Raw genomic sequence first — 18,538 nt, forward strand, 5'->3', positions numbered from 1 at the left:
CCACCCACCCCCTCGCCAATTTAGATCAGTGCATAGTAGCCAGTGCTTTTGAGGTTAAAACTGTAATCCAGAAAATGGCACATTTCCCCACTAAAAATCATTTGTAGCATGTGAAAAAACATGTACATGTGGCTGAGTAGACAAAATCTGAAGCAGATGCAGGTTTTTCATTCAAAATGCTCACTAGATGGCAGCCACAATCTTCTTGTAAATAGGTCATGATTACTAAGAGACCCAGTAGTACGTGCTTTCTGAAAAATATTTTCTATGAAGCAGTTTATCAAGTAAATAAAATGACTTAATATTTCACTACATTGTGGGTAAATAGTACTTCTGATATTAATATATATGTGATTAATACTCTTAGAGAAGATCTGCTAGTTTGATTAAACACTCAGTATACTTTTGCTAGGAGCCCAGTGGCGAAGTGTGTTAAAGCACTGAGCTGCTGAACTTGCAGACCGAAAGGTTCCAGATTCAAATCCCCGGAGCGGAGTGAGCACCCGCTGTTGCTCCAGCTTCTGTCAACCTAGCAGTTCGAAAACACACCAATGTGAGTAGATCAATAGGTACCGCTCTGGCGGGAAGGTAACGGTGCTCCATGCAGTCATGCCAGCCACATGACCTTGGAGGGGTCTATGGACAATGCCGGCTCTTTGGCTTAGAAATGGAGATGAGCACCAACCCCCAGAGTCAGACATGACTGGACTTAACGTCAGGGGAAACCTTTACCTTTATCTATACTTTTGCAAGAGGGGGGATAGCCTTGTGACTTAAATAAGGTAAAGATAAAGGTTTCCCCTTGACATTAAGCTCATTGAAAGCCAGGATAGAGGTTATATGGGATATTTGTAGCAAAACTTTCTTGGTGTCATTGTCCTTTAAAAAAAACATTATATATGTAGATATTTCAAATATTGGGCATTCATTCTTGACCTACACTTGAATATTATGGGTTTTTTTCTACACTGGATAGAAGTCAGAAATGGGTGTCTGTTTCAGCGTGGATGTGCATTATAATATCATTTGGCTAGAGCAGCAGTTCTCAAACTGTATTCCTTCCTACATTTGTGGCTCATGGCCTACAGAGGCTTGCTGGGCACGTGGCATAACAAGTCCCGGGCTGAGGTGCCTTACCCAGCGCACGGCCTAACAAGCCCCAGCCTGGCAAGCCCTGGCCTGGTGAGCCTTGCATGGCAGAATGGGGTAGGACTGAAGGTACCCTGGGGCTGCTTTTCTTGGTGGTGGTGGTGTTGTTACGAAGGCTGGGTGGCCATCTGCTGGGGGTGTTTTGATTGTGTTTTTACTGCATGACAAAAGGGCTGGACTGAATGGCCTATGGGGTTTCTGCTCCTCCTCCTCCTCCTCCTCTTCTAATTCTTCTTCTTTGGCCAGATGGCCAACTGTTGGGGTGCTTTGATTGTGTTTTTCCTTCCTGGCAAAAGGGGGCTAGATTCTAGCGTTTCTGCTGTTATTTTTATTGTTGTTGTTATTATTATTATTATTATCATTCATTCATTATAAGATGGCCAACTTTTGAGGTGTTTTGATTGTATTTTTCCTGCATAGCAAAAGGGGAGTGGACTAAATGGCCTCTCGGGTTTCTGCTGTTCTTATTCTTATTATTCTTATAGTTATTACTACAAAGGCCAGGTGGCTGTTGGGGTGCTCTGATTGTGTTTATCCTGCATGGCAGAAGGGGGCTGAATATATGGCCTCTGAGTTGCTGCTGCTGCTGCTGCTGTTGTTGTTGTTGTTGTTGTTGTTGTTACAAAGGCCAGATGGCCAAATATTGGTGCTTTGATTGTGTTTTTCCTGCATGGCAGAAGGGGATTGGACTGAATGGCCCTGGGGGTCTTCCACTGAAATACTGTTAAGTTTATATTGCTTAAAATTCTTCTTCATTTTAAATATTGTATTTGTTTTATTTTTTGCACTGTGTGATTTAATTTATTCAAGCACATTCTCCATCTTCTACTGCCCCGGCCCATGCCTGAGATATACATACATACATACATATACACATTATATATAATGTATAATATAACATATAAACATTTATTGGGGCTCCATGAAAAACTTTTGCTTCAAAAAGGTCTCCACAGCTGAAATATTTTGAGAACCCTTGGGCTAGAAGAATATATTTCATTCAGTCCTCATAAAATGAGCAAAGGGAAAAGGAAGAGATTTTATATAAAATAGCAACCTATTATGATCGATTATGATGGAGCTCCTAGTGACGCAGCGGGTTAAACTGCTGAGTTGCTGAATTGCTGACCGAAAGGTCGGAGGTTCAAATCTGGGGAGCGGGTGAGCTCCTACTGTTAGTTCCAGCTTCTACCAACCTAGCAGTTTGGAAACATGTAAATGTGAGTAGATCAATAGGTATCTTCCGGCAGGATGATAACGGCACTCCATGCAGTCAGGCCAGCCACATGACCTTAGAGGTGTCTACAGACAACACCGTCTCTTCAGCTTAGAAATGGAGATGAGCACTACTCCCCAGAGTTGGACTCAACTAGACTTAATGTCAAGGGGAAACCTTAACCTTTTTATTATGATCAAGAAACTGGCTGCTTTTACCAGAGGGCCATAACTTTTTTGTAACTTGCAGAACAGTTATGTGGGTTTTAACTGCAAATCAATTGAAAGAAAAAGAAATAGAAAATGATTGGTACTCCTCATAAGGGAATTGTTTAACCCTCAGTATATATTGAATAATTTTGAATTTTACTGAAATGTGTATAAAAGTTATTTAATTTCATTGCATTTAAAAAAATCTATATGTAAGGTCTTTTTGGCAGTTGTGAATTTTGCTGATGATCATAATCATTGATCATTACCATAATCATCTCCTCTTTTTGCCTAGTGGAGTTTTTATTATCGAGTACAGATGAGTGGTAAAGTGTTGGAGAAAAAGCATGGTGCTTTGCCCGTACAGGGGTGTATTTGCTCTCACAATTGCAAAACAAAACCAGGAAGCTTGTTGAGTTATGATTTGAACTTTGCTCATAGCAGTAACTTGGTTTAAAACTTCCTTGGATGCATGCAAACATGCACACATACCTGGGTGTGTTAAAGCAAACATGTCTTTAGAACTAGTAAGTTCTTTATGTTCCTTGTTAAAGGTGGGATTTTTTTTTTGTTTGTTTGAGAATGTTGTTTGAGCCTGGTGAAATAATTGTAGTTCAATGTATTTTGATTTGCATAATTATTTAGCAATGTATGCTATTGTGTTTGAAGCAGTGCTTGTAAAATACTGTATATGACATTTCCTAGATTCAGGTGACCTTTTATTTGGGGTTCATTTTCTTTATATATTTCAATTTAGATACTGCTTTTCAAACATTTGTATCTTTATGAATGCACCAGTGTGAATTCATTTAAATGTAAATATCAGGGAATAGTGCTTGGGGCACATTTTTTTTGTCTCTGTTCAAAATATTTGCATTGTGTATATCATATTTAGTTGTTGCTATACAGTGTTCCCTCACTTACTGCAGGGGTTAGGTTCCAGGACCAACCGCAATAAGTGAAAATTCGCGAAGTAGGGACACTTTATATTTATACATTATTTTAGTAGTTATACAATATTTTAAGTCTTTATCAACCAATCGTGTGTTGATAAATTGCCTCCTTCTCCTCCCATTGCCGCTTGGGCTCCTTTTCTCTTCCTTCAGCTTCTCCTTCCTCCCTTCCTTATGCTGTAAATTGTAATTTTTTATTGAAAAAACGCAAAACAGCAAATCCGCAAAAAGCGAACCCCGAAGTAGTGAGGGAACACTGTACTGAGAAAACAAAATAGGTTTTAGTTGGCAATCCTTTCGGGTGTTGATACATTTACTGTCACTGCAAACATTCTTACACATGATTTGTCATGCTTTGCCTAAAATGTAAGAAATTCTCTCATGTAGTCAAGATTTAAATGATTACAGGCTTAGATGTTTAAACAAATGTTGTGAAGCATTAAAGGGCCAATTTCTTTGTTGTTTTTTTTATAGTGATCAAGTTCTCTGTTCTTAAAAAATAGTGTTATACCCAGCTAATATCATTGTGAATTCTGACTTTTAAATCATCATTTCCCAGTCTGGAGTTTGAAGTGCTCCCTACAATCTAAGATTGCAGACCATGGTTAGTTCTCCTACAACATCTTCTGTCCTTCCTCTTCTTTCTATATTACAGTGATTGTTGATACTACCTTTTTCATTTCTTCCATACAGTTGAATGGCCCTACATGATCCTATAACTCTTGTTTCTTCTAATTTTGTTCTTCCTTTCTGCTTCTAGATATAGGTCTACATAGCTCACTTGTTGTGACTTTCCCTCTCAGTTAAAATTGATAAAAAGCTGTTTTAAAAGTACAAGTAACTGTGAAAAAGTACAAATACTACAAGATTGCTTCCTCTTAAAAGTTCTCATTTCAGTTCTCAAACAATTGTCAGAATCTATATATAAAAATGTAATGTGCGGTTTTACTATGGAGTAAACAACAAAACCACTGAACCAAATCACACCAAATTTAACCACAAAAGACATACAGTATATACTCGAGAATAAGCCGAGGCACCTAATTTTACCACAAAAAACTGGGAAAATTTATTGACTCGAGTATAAGCCGAGGGTGGGAAATGCAGCAGCAACTGGTAAATTTCAAAAATAAAAATGGTCTCTGCCTCTTTCTTTCCTTACTTCCTGCATGCTTGTTTTGCTTTCTCGTTATCCGTCCTGAGCCCAGTTCTGTTCAACATCTTTATTAATGATTTAGATGAAGGGTTAGAAGGCATGATCATCAAGTTTGCAGATGACACCACATTGAGAGGGATAGCTACATAATACTCCAGAAGAGATTCAAAACGATCTTAACAGATTAGAGAGATGGGCCAAATCCAACAAAAGGAAGTTCAACAGGGACTCCACTTGTGCAGAAAAAATGAAGTGCATTATTAGAGACTAGGATGGCACTTATGGGGGCTTTTATTTTGGTGTTCCTGCATGAAAGCAGGAGGAGGTTGGACTATATGGCCTTTGGGGATCTCTTCCTACATGTTGTTGTTGTTGTTGTTGTTGACTGGGTTGCCACTTGTTGGGGCTTTTATTGTGCTTTTCCTGCATGGGAGCAGGAGGGGTTGGACTACATGGTCTTTGGGGGGGGGTCTCTTCCAACATTATTATTAATAATAATAATATTGTTGTAGATGAAGGGAGAGATAATGCAAAGAGAGATCCTTTTGAGAGGCCAAAAAGTCCGGTTTATTATTTCAGCTGAGTCTCTGGAAGTGGAATCTCTTCCAAAAAAGCAAACCAGAGAGACGATCAAGGCGTGGATTTGCCTTTTATACATTTTCAGACAAAGAACATGCTTCTACATACATCTCATCATTAGTACGTCACTTCACATGCTTACATACATGGGCATAAATATGCACAATCAGCATTTTCCTATCTTAAGTACTCTTAAAAGCGTATAGCAAGTCACAGACACCACGGCTGGGCTTTAGTACATTAATCATGGCCCCTTGTCGAAAGGGAGGGGGAGAAGTCAGCTCTCCTTCCATTAAGCTGTGCTAGGAACCAATTCACACTGGAATGTATAGATAACTGGGCCCCCTTCTCCCCCCCCTGTCCTGTCAGCTTGTGCATCCCTAAAATCTAACACAGAGAGAGTCTGATTTTTCTACATTTCACTGCATCTAATGTGCATACAATATATGTCTAAAAATCCATATTTTTCAGTTCCTCATCAATATTACTATTACTATTATTATTATTAGAGGCTGGATTGCCACTTGTTGGAGCTTTTATTGTGCTTTTCCTGCATGGGAGCAGGAGGGAGTTGGACTACATGGCCTTTGGGGGTCTCTTCCTACATTATTATTATTATTATTATTATCATCATCATCATCATTATTAGAGGCTGAATTGCCACTTGTTGGGACTTTTATTGTGCTTTTCCTGCATGGGAGAAGGAGGGGGTTGGACTACATGGTCTTTTGGGGTCTCTTCCTACTCTATTACCTCCATGGAGCATGCCTTCTCTTGATTTCTCTTGAAATCCACAAGCATGTGGACAATTTTAACAGAAAGGAGGAAACAATGAAAATGAACAAAATCTGACTACCAGTATTTGAAAAACACTAAAATCATAACAGTAATGAAAGAGCAAGGCTCAAAAAGCAGGGGAATTCCAGACAAGAATCAATCAGTAAGTGAGGTTTATTTATCTGTGGAATGTCCTGGGTGTGGGAAAGAACTCTTGTCTGCTTAAGGTACTGTAAATGTTGCAGTTTGCCACCATTTTATGGCCCACAGTTTCAAGGCCTGGCTGGTAGCTGCCTTGGGGAATCCTTTTTTGGGAGGTGTTACCTAACTCCTCCCAAAAAAGGATTCCCTCAGGCAGCTACCAACTAGGTTTTGAAGCTGCAAGCCCATTCAATGCTAATCAGGGTGTCCAATTGCAAGAGTCACATGTACCTCAAGCAGATAAGAGTTCTTTCCCAGGCTTCCCAGGCTCAGACTGAAATGCAGTCAAACCGAGTGGACATCCTTGCAGGTTTTGCATTGTGTTTTAAAGGCAAGGAATCCCACCATCCAACCTCAGGCCTGCCATGCTCTCTTCTTTCTCCCTGTTTTAAAGCTGTCCCCCCCTCTCTGGGAGGGAAAAGGAGAAAAGGGGGGGGGCTCTCCTTTTGCTTTTTCCGAAAAGATCAAGGGTTGGGAAGGGACCACAAAGATTGGGCGAAGGAAGCACTCACAAACACCTCCCCTTTGGCTTCTTTCTCTCCTCCTCACACCTATTCCCTTTCGCACAGAGAGACCCAGAAGAGCAGCACACAGGCTGCCCCATCCCTTCAAACTGGATCAGCTGCTTTCCAGGCTCCCATTGCAAAATCTCAGTTTCTCTCTCTCCCCCACCTCTTTCGCAGGGATCTCTCCCTTCTCCAAACACATAATCTACACACAAAGATCCACTTTTGTCCTCTTTTGCATTATTATTTTCAGTGAGGGATGGGGATTCATTGTCCTTCTATCAAAGGAGAAAACTTGCAAGTTTTGTTTGTGTGGTTCAGTCTGATCCAGGAAGGGAAGTGAGGAAGAAAGAAGGCTAATGAGGTGGGAAGAGGTGTCAGGAAAGCTCACAACTCCCTGAGATCTCTGACACACACACACACACACACCTCAATATTGGTGGAAAGCTCACAGCAACCCAGTTTTTAATCGCTTTTGTGGATCTGGGGGGGGAGGGTGTTTCTTTCTCATTGTTGATGTATTCTGGCATTGAATGTTCACCATCTTTCCTTGGAAACTACCCTGAGTCCCTTTGGTGACCTTTTGGTGACCTTTTGATGAGTAGTGTAATGAGGGAAACACGGGGGAGAGGAAGGAGAAAGAAGACGGGCACTTCCAACCCCTTCCCCTTTTGAGGTCTCCTTGGGAGGAGACGAGTGCCAGATAGATAGCCTTGGGATTGGAAGCTGGGCAAAATCACATATACACAGAGAGAGGAATGTTTGCAGAGGCAGGCCCCCTGCTTTGTGTCCCGTTTGGTGAGGATGGAGGGGGAAAGGAGAGAGTGCAGCCTCCCCTTGGGGTCTCCTTGGGAAAAGAGGGTGCAAGGAAGCCCCACTCCCTCCAGACTCACTGGCTCCTGGTGATGGGCGGGCAGGGGAGGGACTTTAGGAGCCTGCCGGCCTTCTCTCCTCCTAAAGCAGCACTGCCGCCATCGCTTTGGAAGAGGAGGAAGGAGACAAAGAGAAGGATAGCAGGCTTCCTCCTAAAGTCCCTCCCCCACCTGCCCACAGCCTGGAAATGGCAGAAGCAGTACTGGGGAGAAGCAGCAGCAGCAGCCTTCCTCCTCTTGGCTGTCCCCACAGCCTTCCTTGCCTCCTTCCCCCCTCTTCCTCCTCCTTCTTCTCCTCTTTTTTGCCTGGCTGCTGCTGCCCATCTTCCCCTTCCTCGTCCTACATGGCCAGCCAGCTAGCCCAGGAGGAGGAGGGGCAGTGGTAACAGCAGCGGCAACATTGGAGCCTCGCCTGCGAGCTACCACTCATCATCCTCCTCTGGCCCCGCTCCATGGAGGCGAAGGCCAGCCGGCTTCGAAGCCTCGCCTCCATGCTGCTGCTCCTTGACTCCAATATAAGCCGAGGGAGGTTTTTTCAGCCCTTTTGGCAGAACCTAGATGTTCAGGAGCTGAAACGCAGTCCAAACTTGGCAAGAAGGTAAACCAACACCAGGTCTACTCAAGAGTAAGCGCACCATCAGGCCGCTTGGAGCTCAGGATCAAGAGACGACGATGCTTCCCAGTCAGAAGTTAAGTTGACACCGTGCAGAAGGGTTTCAGCGCAAAACATTTTATGGAAGTTCATAAGCTCCCCCAGAGCAGGTGCTGGACTCCCCAATTCTTCCCAAGAGAACTGGTCCGCCAAATACATTGCACCAGGTGCCTGCCTCCCTAATCTTCCCAAGAGAACTGGGCTAGTCATAATCGCCTCGCTCCGCTAATCTGGCGCTTCTGAGAACGGTCTGTTTTTAGAAAAGCCCTTCGATCAAACAGTAAACCATCCGAAAAACCTGGGAGAGGCGGCACTGTCTCAAGGGCATCTTTAATTGGCTCTGGCATGGAAATGTCAACAGTAGGCATCTGGAAAGGAATTGAATCTTGCTGACTTGGGAAAAAAACCAAGTCTTCTTCAGTTTGGTCAGCAATGGCCGCGGGGTCAGGGGCCAAAGGTGCCTGAGACATCACAGTGACTTTGTCTGCAAAATGGTGCTCAAACTTGCTTCACCAAGTTGCTGAGTTCTCTGAGAGCTCCCTCACCTTGGGGTGGGTGGGTGAAGGAGCTCCCTGACAACCCGGAACAACTCTGATGATCTATGAGTTGCAGACGCTATGCGGGCAGTCGTGAAAGCCTTCCTGGCTGCCCGCAAAGCTGCGGAGTAGGCCTTAATAGCGGCTCTAGACGATGCTCAGTCGGAGACATCATGAGTTCTCCTCCAGCAACACTCTAGTCCTCTTCTCTTGTGTTTCATCACAACCAGCTCCTCAGAGAACCAAGGAGCTGAAGTAACTCTAAGCAATGAGAGAGGACGCTCGGGGGCGACTGTGTCTAACGCCCTGAGCATCTCGCTATTATAGTGATCCACCAGGGCGTCGACAGGAACGTCAGCCTCCATGATGGGAAGATCCCCAAGAGACCTCAGAAAACCATCCGGATCCATCTACTGGGGCAGACCATCTTAATCGGTCCGCCACCCCTGCTGAGATTGGAAGTTGCGGTTATTCTTAAACTGATCAGATGATGGTCGGACCATGACAATGGAATAATGTTTTGAACTTCCACTCCAACCAATCCACCGTCCGCCCCAAAGACTAGATCAAGTGTATGCCCCGCCTGATGAGTGGGCCCCGATATTATTTGGGACAGCCCCATGGTCGTCATGGCAACTATGAAATCTTGAGCTGCACCTATTTGGGTGGCCTCCACATGGATGTTGAAGTCTCCAGCACTACCAAGTGCTGGGAGGCCAGCACCACGCTCGAGACCACCTCTGCTAGCTTCAGCAGGGAGACTGCTGTGTTGCGGGGTGGACGGTACAGCAGCAGAATCCCCAAGCTGTCCCGGGTACCCAATTTCAAGTGGAGACACTCAAATCCAGAGGATTGCGGAACAGTGCATCTGACCAGGGAGATGGACTGCCAAAAGACCACCACAACTCCTCCTCCTCGCCCACCTGGCCTGGCCTGCTGGTTAACCCTGAAACCCGGAGGACACAGTTGGGAGAGGTTTACCCCCCCCCCCCAGCTCATCCAACCATGTCTCGGTGATGCAGGCCAGATCCGCCCCCTCATCCACGATCAAATCATGGGTGATGGATGTTTTGCCATTGACAGATCTGGCATTAAGCAGCAGGGCCTTCAGCACGGGTGGTCCGTCATGAAGGCTACCACGTCTATCCTTCTCCAGGGTTGCAGTAACTTCGTTGTGCTTCTCCCTGGGATAACTGCGACCACCCTTCCTCCTCCCCCACAGGACCTCAGTGGGACTCCCCCAGCTCTGGTCTTCTCCGGTTGGGGAGATAAGCTGGAAGGAACTTACATTTGGGGGCACTAGTCAGCTCTCTAACAAGAGAAAGCTTTCCAAAGTCCTGTTCTGCATAGAATGTACAGATGACTCCTGGGAGAAAAGGAGGAGGGAAACCTCTGGGGTTGGAGGTGGGCTGAATTGGGGTAAAGTTTGAGGGCGATGGCGAGATTGTGGGCTGGGTTGGGAAGGGGTCGATAGAATTTGGGGTGTCCTTGAATCAAATCCTGGCAATGGGGAAGAAGGACTAATTACAAGATTGGGAGACCTATTTTTATTAACAAGTGTAATGTTATAAGGGCGCAAACTCAGTCCAGCTATCAGGGGGCGAATCAGGGGGTCCACATAATGTTAATGGAAAATAAACCTGTCCTAAGCCCCTGACTATGTTTTTGTTAATTAAATAGGTTCAAGTTGTCAGGTAGTTAGCAGGAATCTGGGTGGTGTATGTATTGAGTAGTATTTGTTTTGATTAGCTAAAGCTGGAGTAGATCTATAGGATGTATGAAAATCCCATTTATTTCCATTGATGTAGTCAAGGTGAACTAACATCAGATTTAGCCCTTTCTGAAATGGCTTTTGTAGAATAGTTGTAGGATTTGTCTGTAGGTCTATGTGAAAGTATTTTTCTCTGATTCATGTCTTTGGTATAGATCGTTTAATCTTCCCTATTTTGTTTTCACCAGGAAGTTCAGAGAGAGACGGAAACTAAAGATGACGATTTGCCAGTCAAGAGGGAAAGGCATGGAAATGTAGCAAACCTTGTTCAGCGCATGAGCACTTATGGTCTTCCAGCAGGAGCATTTCAACCTCATTCTCAGGGCAAAGGCCTCAGGAGGAGTAAGTTGTTTAATGACTAGACTAGCATATTCCCTTGTTGTTATCTCTTCTGGGTTTTTTTGTGTGTGCGCAGGGGAGTAGACTTCTTGGTGTATTCTTAGAACATGTGGTACTATATATTTTAATTTATTTGCTTAATTATAAATGTGAAATTAGTATGAAAACAATCAATTTAAAATATATATCCTGAAGGACTTTTATGTACCTGCTTCCTAACTTCTAGGAAAGTAAAACCAAAATTCATGTAACACAGCTTGCACTTGCATAGCCACCTGTTTTGTGATGTTTTTGAGTAGTAATGAAAATCAACGGGGAGCAATAAAAGAGGCTTGTACATAATGGATGCAATTATAAATGCATTTCTATGTCGTTTTAAGTAATAATTGCAGAAAGAACGAATTGTAGATAGGAAAAACACATTGAACTGTCAGATCTTGAAACTTCCTTAGTAGAAGTATGCTCAATTATTTTAATGTTATGATAAGGTAGATGAAATGGATTTTTTTTAAGCAGGTTAAATTGGCAGATAGGCTTTTCAATCTGTTTTCAATATTAGTGGCATCAGATTATGTCCGATCAGGAATGATAAAATATCACAGAAAGATAAAACTGTATTTATACATGTTTCCCCCATATTTTCATGCTAGTTACATTCACTGTAGATTACTATCAGTACGGTGGCATCAGTAGCAGAAACTGCATGAGCGATAACACTATCTAACAAAATATGGGAAATGTTCTGTTCCTGGTTTGAAAGTGTTATTTCCTGTTTAATTGTTTCATTTTTGTGACTGCCACAAGCTGTGCTGAATTGTTTGAAACTCTTTGAGATATCAGTTGAAAACTACAGTAAAATGTGTTGCATGAAGTTTTTGCAGTTTAATAAACTTTTTCCATGTTTTTGTGATAGAACCAATTGGGAAATGACGTTTATAACCCAGAAACAAAAATCATGTTACATAGTGTAATAGAAATCAACCCAAATGGTCTAGGTGTCACAACTAATTTTAGAAAACATATCTGGAAATTAAGTTAGTTCAAGGTTGTTGAAGTACTCTGATTTTTACCATGAAAACTATTCTGTTTTCTTTCATATGAGTTTGCCCCTGTGCCTGTTGTTCCAATATGTGGATTTTTGCGTGTAATTCACATGTATACAGTTTTGTATAATACTCCTATTGACAAAACTTGTAGCTTACCAATGTACTATAAGTTTTGCTGATTCATTTGTAAATTATTTAGTGACTTAATTGTATGCTTATTGAGGTTTTTTTTAAATGTCCTAGATAGGAAATGCTTGTAGAACTCACTTGAAGTGGGAAGTGTAGCTATGTTGTTTTGTTGCAGTAAAGTCAGCAGAGAGCCTTGTGCCATCTCAATGACTTAGACATGATTCAGTTTTTAATCAGTGTGATTGCCAAAAAAAAAAAATGGAAACATCCACTCCTGCTTATGATACAGCTTGTTTTTCACATAAACTCCTGTTTATCAGCTAGGAAGCAGGCATTTTCTATCTCCTCTTTGCAGCCATTCCAGAAAAAGGAAACAGAAGGGGGGAGGAATAATGGTCAGATCCTCACCTATGATTTGATCATGTACTATTATACTACAAAGGATGTAGGCAACAAAATGGTATGCTATAGTATAAAAATGAGGATGGATGAGATAAAAGGAGTTTTGTGTTCTCTTTAAGATTAAACTATTTACTGCAACATAACCTCTTGTGGATCACAATCCAGACTTGTCCATTTGTTTATAGAAGTCAGGATGTGTATGCTCCACAAGCCCTTGGTGTGTTAATACTGTTTTTTTTTCTGTGTCCCATTTCATGCCCTCCTGCACAACTCTTGAGTACCATAACCCATAGATTATAATCCACAAAAGTTCATGCTATAATAAGTCTTCTTAAACTTAAAGACACCACACGTCCCTTCTGTGAGCCACAAGATTCCATTCACATGCTATAGAAGGAAAACAAATAGTGCACTTCGTTTCCTTTAAATAAATGTATAAAACATCCCCTGATAAACTTTCCTTTTGAATCACACATTTTCTGCTCTCAACAGGATCAAAAAAACGGCAGTGTAAAGTTATGTTTGAGTATATTCCTCAGAATGAGGATGAGTTGGAACTGAAGCTGGGAGACATTATAGACATTCATGAAGAGGTAAATAATTTTACAGAATTTAGGTAAAAGAAATGAAATGGGTATTCACAGAAATAAACAACTGATTTGTAAACCTTGAATACAAATATTCTGATATTCCAAAATGAATTTTATTCTATTAGGTTTTATTAATTAGAAGTGTGCATGTGTATGTACCTTTAAGTCACCTTTCAACCCCAGTATCCCCATTAATTCCATGGGGTTTTCTGAGGTATAGATATTCAGAGATGATTTTGTCAATTTCTTCATCGGAATTATAACTTAAAAGCACTTGGTATCTGTTGGCAGTTGTATGAATCCTTTATATAAGCTCAATTTGTACAGGAATAAAACCTGAGCCTTTTAGTGACTTTTCATCTGGAGGGCACATAGAAGGAGACAGCAAACTCCCTCTTGTGGTTGCAAAAATATTTCAATATAAATATTGAAAATGAAGTAATTGGAACATTTGAAATGAAGATGTCTAAAGGTGAAAAAAACACAGGATGAAGGGAGGAAAGTTAATATTGTGAATATATGCAGTGTATAGAAAGCAGTGAAACTGTAAGGAAACTATATTAGAAAAAGAGAAATTGACATAAAGCTGTAACCATAATCTGCTTAATCAACTGAGTAAAACTGACTGAGACAAGGGTGGAGTTTTCTCAATATATGTATGAGAATTTCCAATACTTTCAGGGAAGACATTTGCGCACATTAATGATTGAATCATCAGATATTCTGACTATGTGGCCCAGTGCAAGAGGAAATGTCTGATTAGTTTAAATGTTGAAAAAAAAATAAACAGATTGGTTAATTCCACTTTTACAAGCTTTGTGGCTCACTGCCATAAGATTGAAATGAGATTTTCATAAAAATGTCTGGAAACTAATTTGGTGAGAATCCTGCATCCTCTCCACAGGTTGAAGAAGGCTGGTGGAGTGGAACACTAAATGGCAAATCAGGCTTATTTCCTTCTAATTTTGTAAAAGAGTTGGAGGTAAAAGATGATGGAGAAACACATGAAGTCCTGGATGATTCAGGTAGTTTTTGCTATATTTCTGAGCAGATATTGTGCAGAGTACTATGGATAAATACAAACTGAACATCTCTTACTTAGAATTCCAAAATGCAAAATACTCCACATTCAAAAATAACCACCTGGGATGCAGAGATGTTGGTATTTTTGCTTTCTGATAGTCCAGTGTATGCAAACTTAGTTTCATGCACAAAATTGTCAAAATATTATGTATACAATAAACTTCAAAAAATGTGTATAAGGTGTATATGAAACATCTCCAAGGTACATATATAGAAATATTGGTATTCCAAAATATGGAATACTTCCGATCACAAGCATTTTGGATAAAGGATACTCATCATGTACAGTCAAAATCAAATAATATGGAAGTATTTAATCTAAAGCATATGTCTAGACTTACTAGAATTACTTAGCCATTAACCAATAATATATGCAAATATTTAAGGGATAAAAACTCAGTTTCATGTATTGTAGAAGGCTTTCATGGCCGGAATCACTGGAGTGTTGTGTGGTTTCCATGCTTTCTGGACATGTTCTAACAGCATTTTCTCCTGACATTTTGCCTGCATCTTTAGATCCTCTGAAGATGCCAGCCACAGATGCAGGCGATCCATAAAGAGAAAATGCTACTAGAACATGGCCATATAGCCCAGAAACTATGCAACACTCCAAAAACTCAGTTTGTTAATCTCTGTTTATGTAATGCTACATCTTTCTGCCAAAAAAGGCTCTTGATAACATTTGGATGTCTAATAGAATACCCTAAAACTAAATCTTGTTTAAATAATATAAAAATAATAATTAAAAACACAAAAATACAACTATAGCAGACATGACAAGTACCCCAACACATTGGATCCTTCAGCAGTAGCCCAACAAACATGCCAGGTGCCTCAGTGAGTAAAAATGTGGCTGCTTCCTGGCAGAAGTACACTAAAGAAGCAGCCAGGAGTCTGGCAGTAGCCATCTAGAAGGCCTTCCCTCTCTTCTCCTGCAGAATGCATCTTGGCAGGACCAAAAAAAGACTTTCCCTAAAGATCTTGAGACCAGGCAGGTTTGGATGGGTGACTACAATCATTCAAACAGCCTGGCCTTAACCCTTATACAGCAGTGAGTCGTAAAGCAATAAAGTAAATAACACATTAAATTATGACCAGAAGGAACCATAATTTGTTGTTGCTAAATGAAATTCTTTTCTCCCTGTAGCCAGGCCTAACATTGTGAAAAGCTGTACAACTTTAAACACTTTTAAAGATAGCAATTATAACAATTGTACAAATAGGCTATAACTAAGATATGTTCCACTATGATTGAACTGGTTACAGCTGGTGCGGTGGCCTCAGCTACGCAGTGAGTGGATAGGTGAGGCCACTTCCGTCACTGAGATCTGGGTCTCTGATGCAAAACATTCTTTTAGCTGGAGTTCTTTTGGCTCATGTTAAATCCCTCTTCTCTGATCTGCATTTCAACCAACTATTTTTAACTTGTACAGATTATATGATTATTTAATCTCATGTAATCCAATGCCAACTCCAACCACTGATCTAAAATAAAAACAGCTTTTTTGGATTTAGATCAAAAAGAATATTACGTGTGTGTTGCCAGAAACTCCTCGAACTAGTAATTTCAAGTGCATATTAAAATACAGTAAAACCCCACTCGTCCGAGCATCCGTGCAATCCGAGCGGGTGAACGGGAGGGCAGCAAAGGCACTCCCCGTTCACCTGTTCGCTGGCGTACGTGTTGCAAGGTAGATAGCAAGCTACCTAGCAATACGCACAGGGTGCTCGCCCCTTGGGAGATGCCCCCTGCGTGTTGCTAGGTAGATAGCAAGCTACCTAGCAACACTCAGGGGGCACCGGTCCAAGGGGCAAGCACCCCCTGCGTGTTGCTAGGTAGCTTGCTATCTACCTAGCAACACGCATGGCTGGCTCCTTCGACACGCCGGGCGCCAGTGCTGCCGGCCCCTGTCGTGACGAAGAAGCCGAGGCACTGGCGGGCGGGTGAACGGGAGGGCTTTTGTGGTCCTCCCCCTTCACCTGCTCAATGGCTGGCCCAAACGCCCACCAAAGAGAGAAGTTTCCTCTCCATTCGGCAGGTGCTTGGACCCAGAGAAGCAGCAAGCTCTTCTGGATCCAAACCGCGGCCATGGAGGCTTCCCCTGTATTTTTGTTTTAATTGATATATTGTATTACTGTTTTCTCTTTTTATAGTGTGATTTGTATTATATTGCCTATATTTAGTCCTATGTTGTTTGGGCCTCTGCCCCATGTAAGCCGCCCCGAGTCCTTGCGGGGAGATGGTGGTGGGGTATAAATAAAGTTGTATTATTATTATTATTTATTAATTTACTGAATTGCAAAATGAACAATTTATGTTAGGGCATCATTTATTAGTGTCTAAAAAGACCAACACCTATGGTGTCAAACTGCTCGCACAACAGACCATAGTGTGACTTGTCCAAGTGGCAGTTATGATAAACAACAGTAAACATCATCACGCGCAACAGAGAATGAGGCAACCTCCCAGTGTGTTCCTTAAATAGCTTAACCTCAGACATCCTATGATCCAAAGTACTATGGGAATTTTGTGCAATGACATAGAAAGCTTTCCATATCACTCCTCCTGGTGCCTTGATTCTGAAGATCTCTTAGAGCTAGGAAGTCAAAAAAAGCTGGCTCAAAGTAGCCCATCAAGAGTAGCAAACTTCCCCCCCTCCTCCCACCCACTATTATCTTCTCCCAGCATCTGTTCTCTTCTTGTTCTGCTATGAAAGAATGATACCCCTGCTACCACCTTCTCCTATCTTTCCCCCCTCTTGAAGTGCCTGTATACTTTAGAATTAATACAGTTTGGCATCACTTTAACTGCCATCGCTCAATGCTGTGGAATCATGAGAGTTGTAGTTTTACCATGACCTTTAGCATTTTTTACCAAAGGATGTTGGTAACTCACCAAACTACAACTCCCATGATTCCATAGCATTGAGCCATGGCACTTAAGATGGTATCAGTCTGCATTAATTCTACAATGTCAATGCACCCTTTATCTAATGACACAGGTGAGTGAACTATTTTAGTAACAGAAATAGGAAACATGGGATCCAACATAACTGTGCTGGTAGAGCCTTCTGCCCAATCAGGAATAAACAGAAACTGGACTGCATTTGGTAAATCCAATCCACATATTAATGTGCCCCCCCCTTAACAGCGTATTCTAAGGCTACTGTCTTCCATCTTTCCAGAGTCTGTTTTTGCGGGCCCTCCCTCTCCTCTGACTTCACCAGGAAATGGCAGTGAGCCCGGACCTGCACCAATAGCACAACCAAAGAAAATCAGAGGAGTAGGGTTTGGCGATATTTTCAAAGATGGCTCAGTAAAACTTAAAACAAGACTGTCCAGTAATGATTCAGAAGAGAAGAAGCAGGATAAAGTAATTTATATTTTCTTCTTGTCTAAAATGTCATATTTTTCAAAACATAACATTGGTTGTTTATAAGCAGCGGATATTTCATCCTATGTCTTCTGTTTTTATAACCAAAGTAAAATAATAATTATTGTTATTTATACCCTGCCTTTCTCCTGAAATGGTTTCTGAGTAGCTTTATTCTAACACTTTTTAAGAATGTTGCTTCACTGATAACATCAGCCATAGTAAACCATCCTTCAGTATTCTATTTATTGTCTGCATAGAAACAGTTAACAGTTTATCCACTTCTAAAATGTAGTTGATCTTCTGAATAGTGAAACCAAGTCATTTGCTGCATAATTAATTATCATGTATGGTAAATACATGTAAGAGTCACACATATCAAATGTGTATTTATCTTTATATTTCTTGTGTAGCCATCACCCACACATTCATCTGGACCAAAAGTAACACAATTTTCTGGTGTTATGAAATCTGAAGTGACAACAGAGGTAACAAAAGCAGAATCTGAAAACAAACAGAAAGGTGTGACTATTTTATTTTGTCTCTGCATGTTATTCTGCACTTTTCAATATAAAACAATTTTAAAAGTTCATATTTCATGTTTTGATTTGTATTCTTAAGAAATCCTGGCTTTTCTCACATAGTTTCACAGGATCTAGGGCCCCTTCTACACTGCCTTATAAAATTCAGATGATCTGCTTCGAATGGGATTATATGGCAGTGTAGACTCATACAATCCAGTTCAAAGCAGATAATGTGGGTTGTCTGCTTTGATAATCTGGATTATATGGCAGTGTAGAAGGGGCCTATGAGAGTGTCTTATTGTTTCTCTCTCTGGTGAAGAATTATGTTCCCTCCATAGTGTCCTGTGACACATTTGCTTTCTAGTGGTTCAGTGGACAGTAAGGCCCCATCTGTACTGATACATAAAATCCAGATCATCTAATTTGAATTTGGTTATATGGCAGTGTAGCCTCATATAATCCAGTTCAAAGCAGA

At 41.3% G+C, this 18,538-nt stretch overlaps 1 protein-coding gene across 4 annotated transcripts in view; it reads left to right on the top strand.

Moving 5' to 3' along the window:
- Positions 1 to 18,538, top strand: part of cd2ap (CD2 associated protein) — a 98,692-nt gene that overhangs the window by 28,773 nt on the left and 51,381 nt on the right. The window contains exons 1-6 of one of the 4 annotated variants that reach the window (XM_062957201.1): positions 3,072 to 3,101; positions 10,766 to 10,919; positions 12,986 to 13,086; positions 13,988 to 14,108; positions 17,352 to 17,539; positions 17,953 to 18,061. In XM_062957201.1, coding sequence (XP_062813271.1) covers positions 3,087 to 3,101; positions 10,766 to 10,919; positions 12,986 to 13,086; positions 13,988 to 14,108; positions 17,352 to 17,539; positions 17,953 to 18,061 — 688 coding nt within the window. In that variant the 5' untranslated portion in view covers positions 3,072 to 3,086. Of the gene's footprint in view, positions 1 to 3,071; positions 3,102 to 3,938; positions 4,132 to 10,765; positions 10,920 to 12,985; positions 13,087 to 13,987; positions 14,109 to 17,351; positions 17,540 to 17,952; positions 18,062 to 18,538 lie in introns of those variants that run through there. The other 3 variants (XM_008116596.3, XM_062957197.1, XM_062957213.1) reach the window with 3 other exon arrangements.

The sequence above is a fragment of the Anolis carolinensis genome, chromosome 1 (assembly GCF_035594765.1).
Source record: "Anolis carolinensis isolate JA03-04 chromosome 1, rAnoCar3.1.pri, whole genome shotgun sequence".
NCBI classification, from domain to species: Eukaryota; Metazoa; Chordata; class Lepidosauria; order Squamata; family Dactyloidae; genus Anolis; species Anolis carolinensis.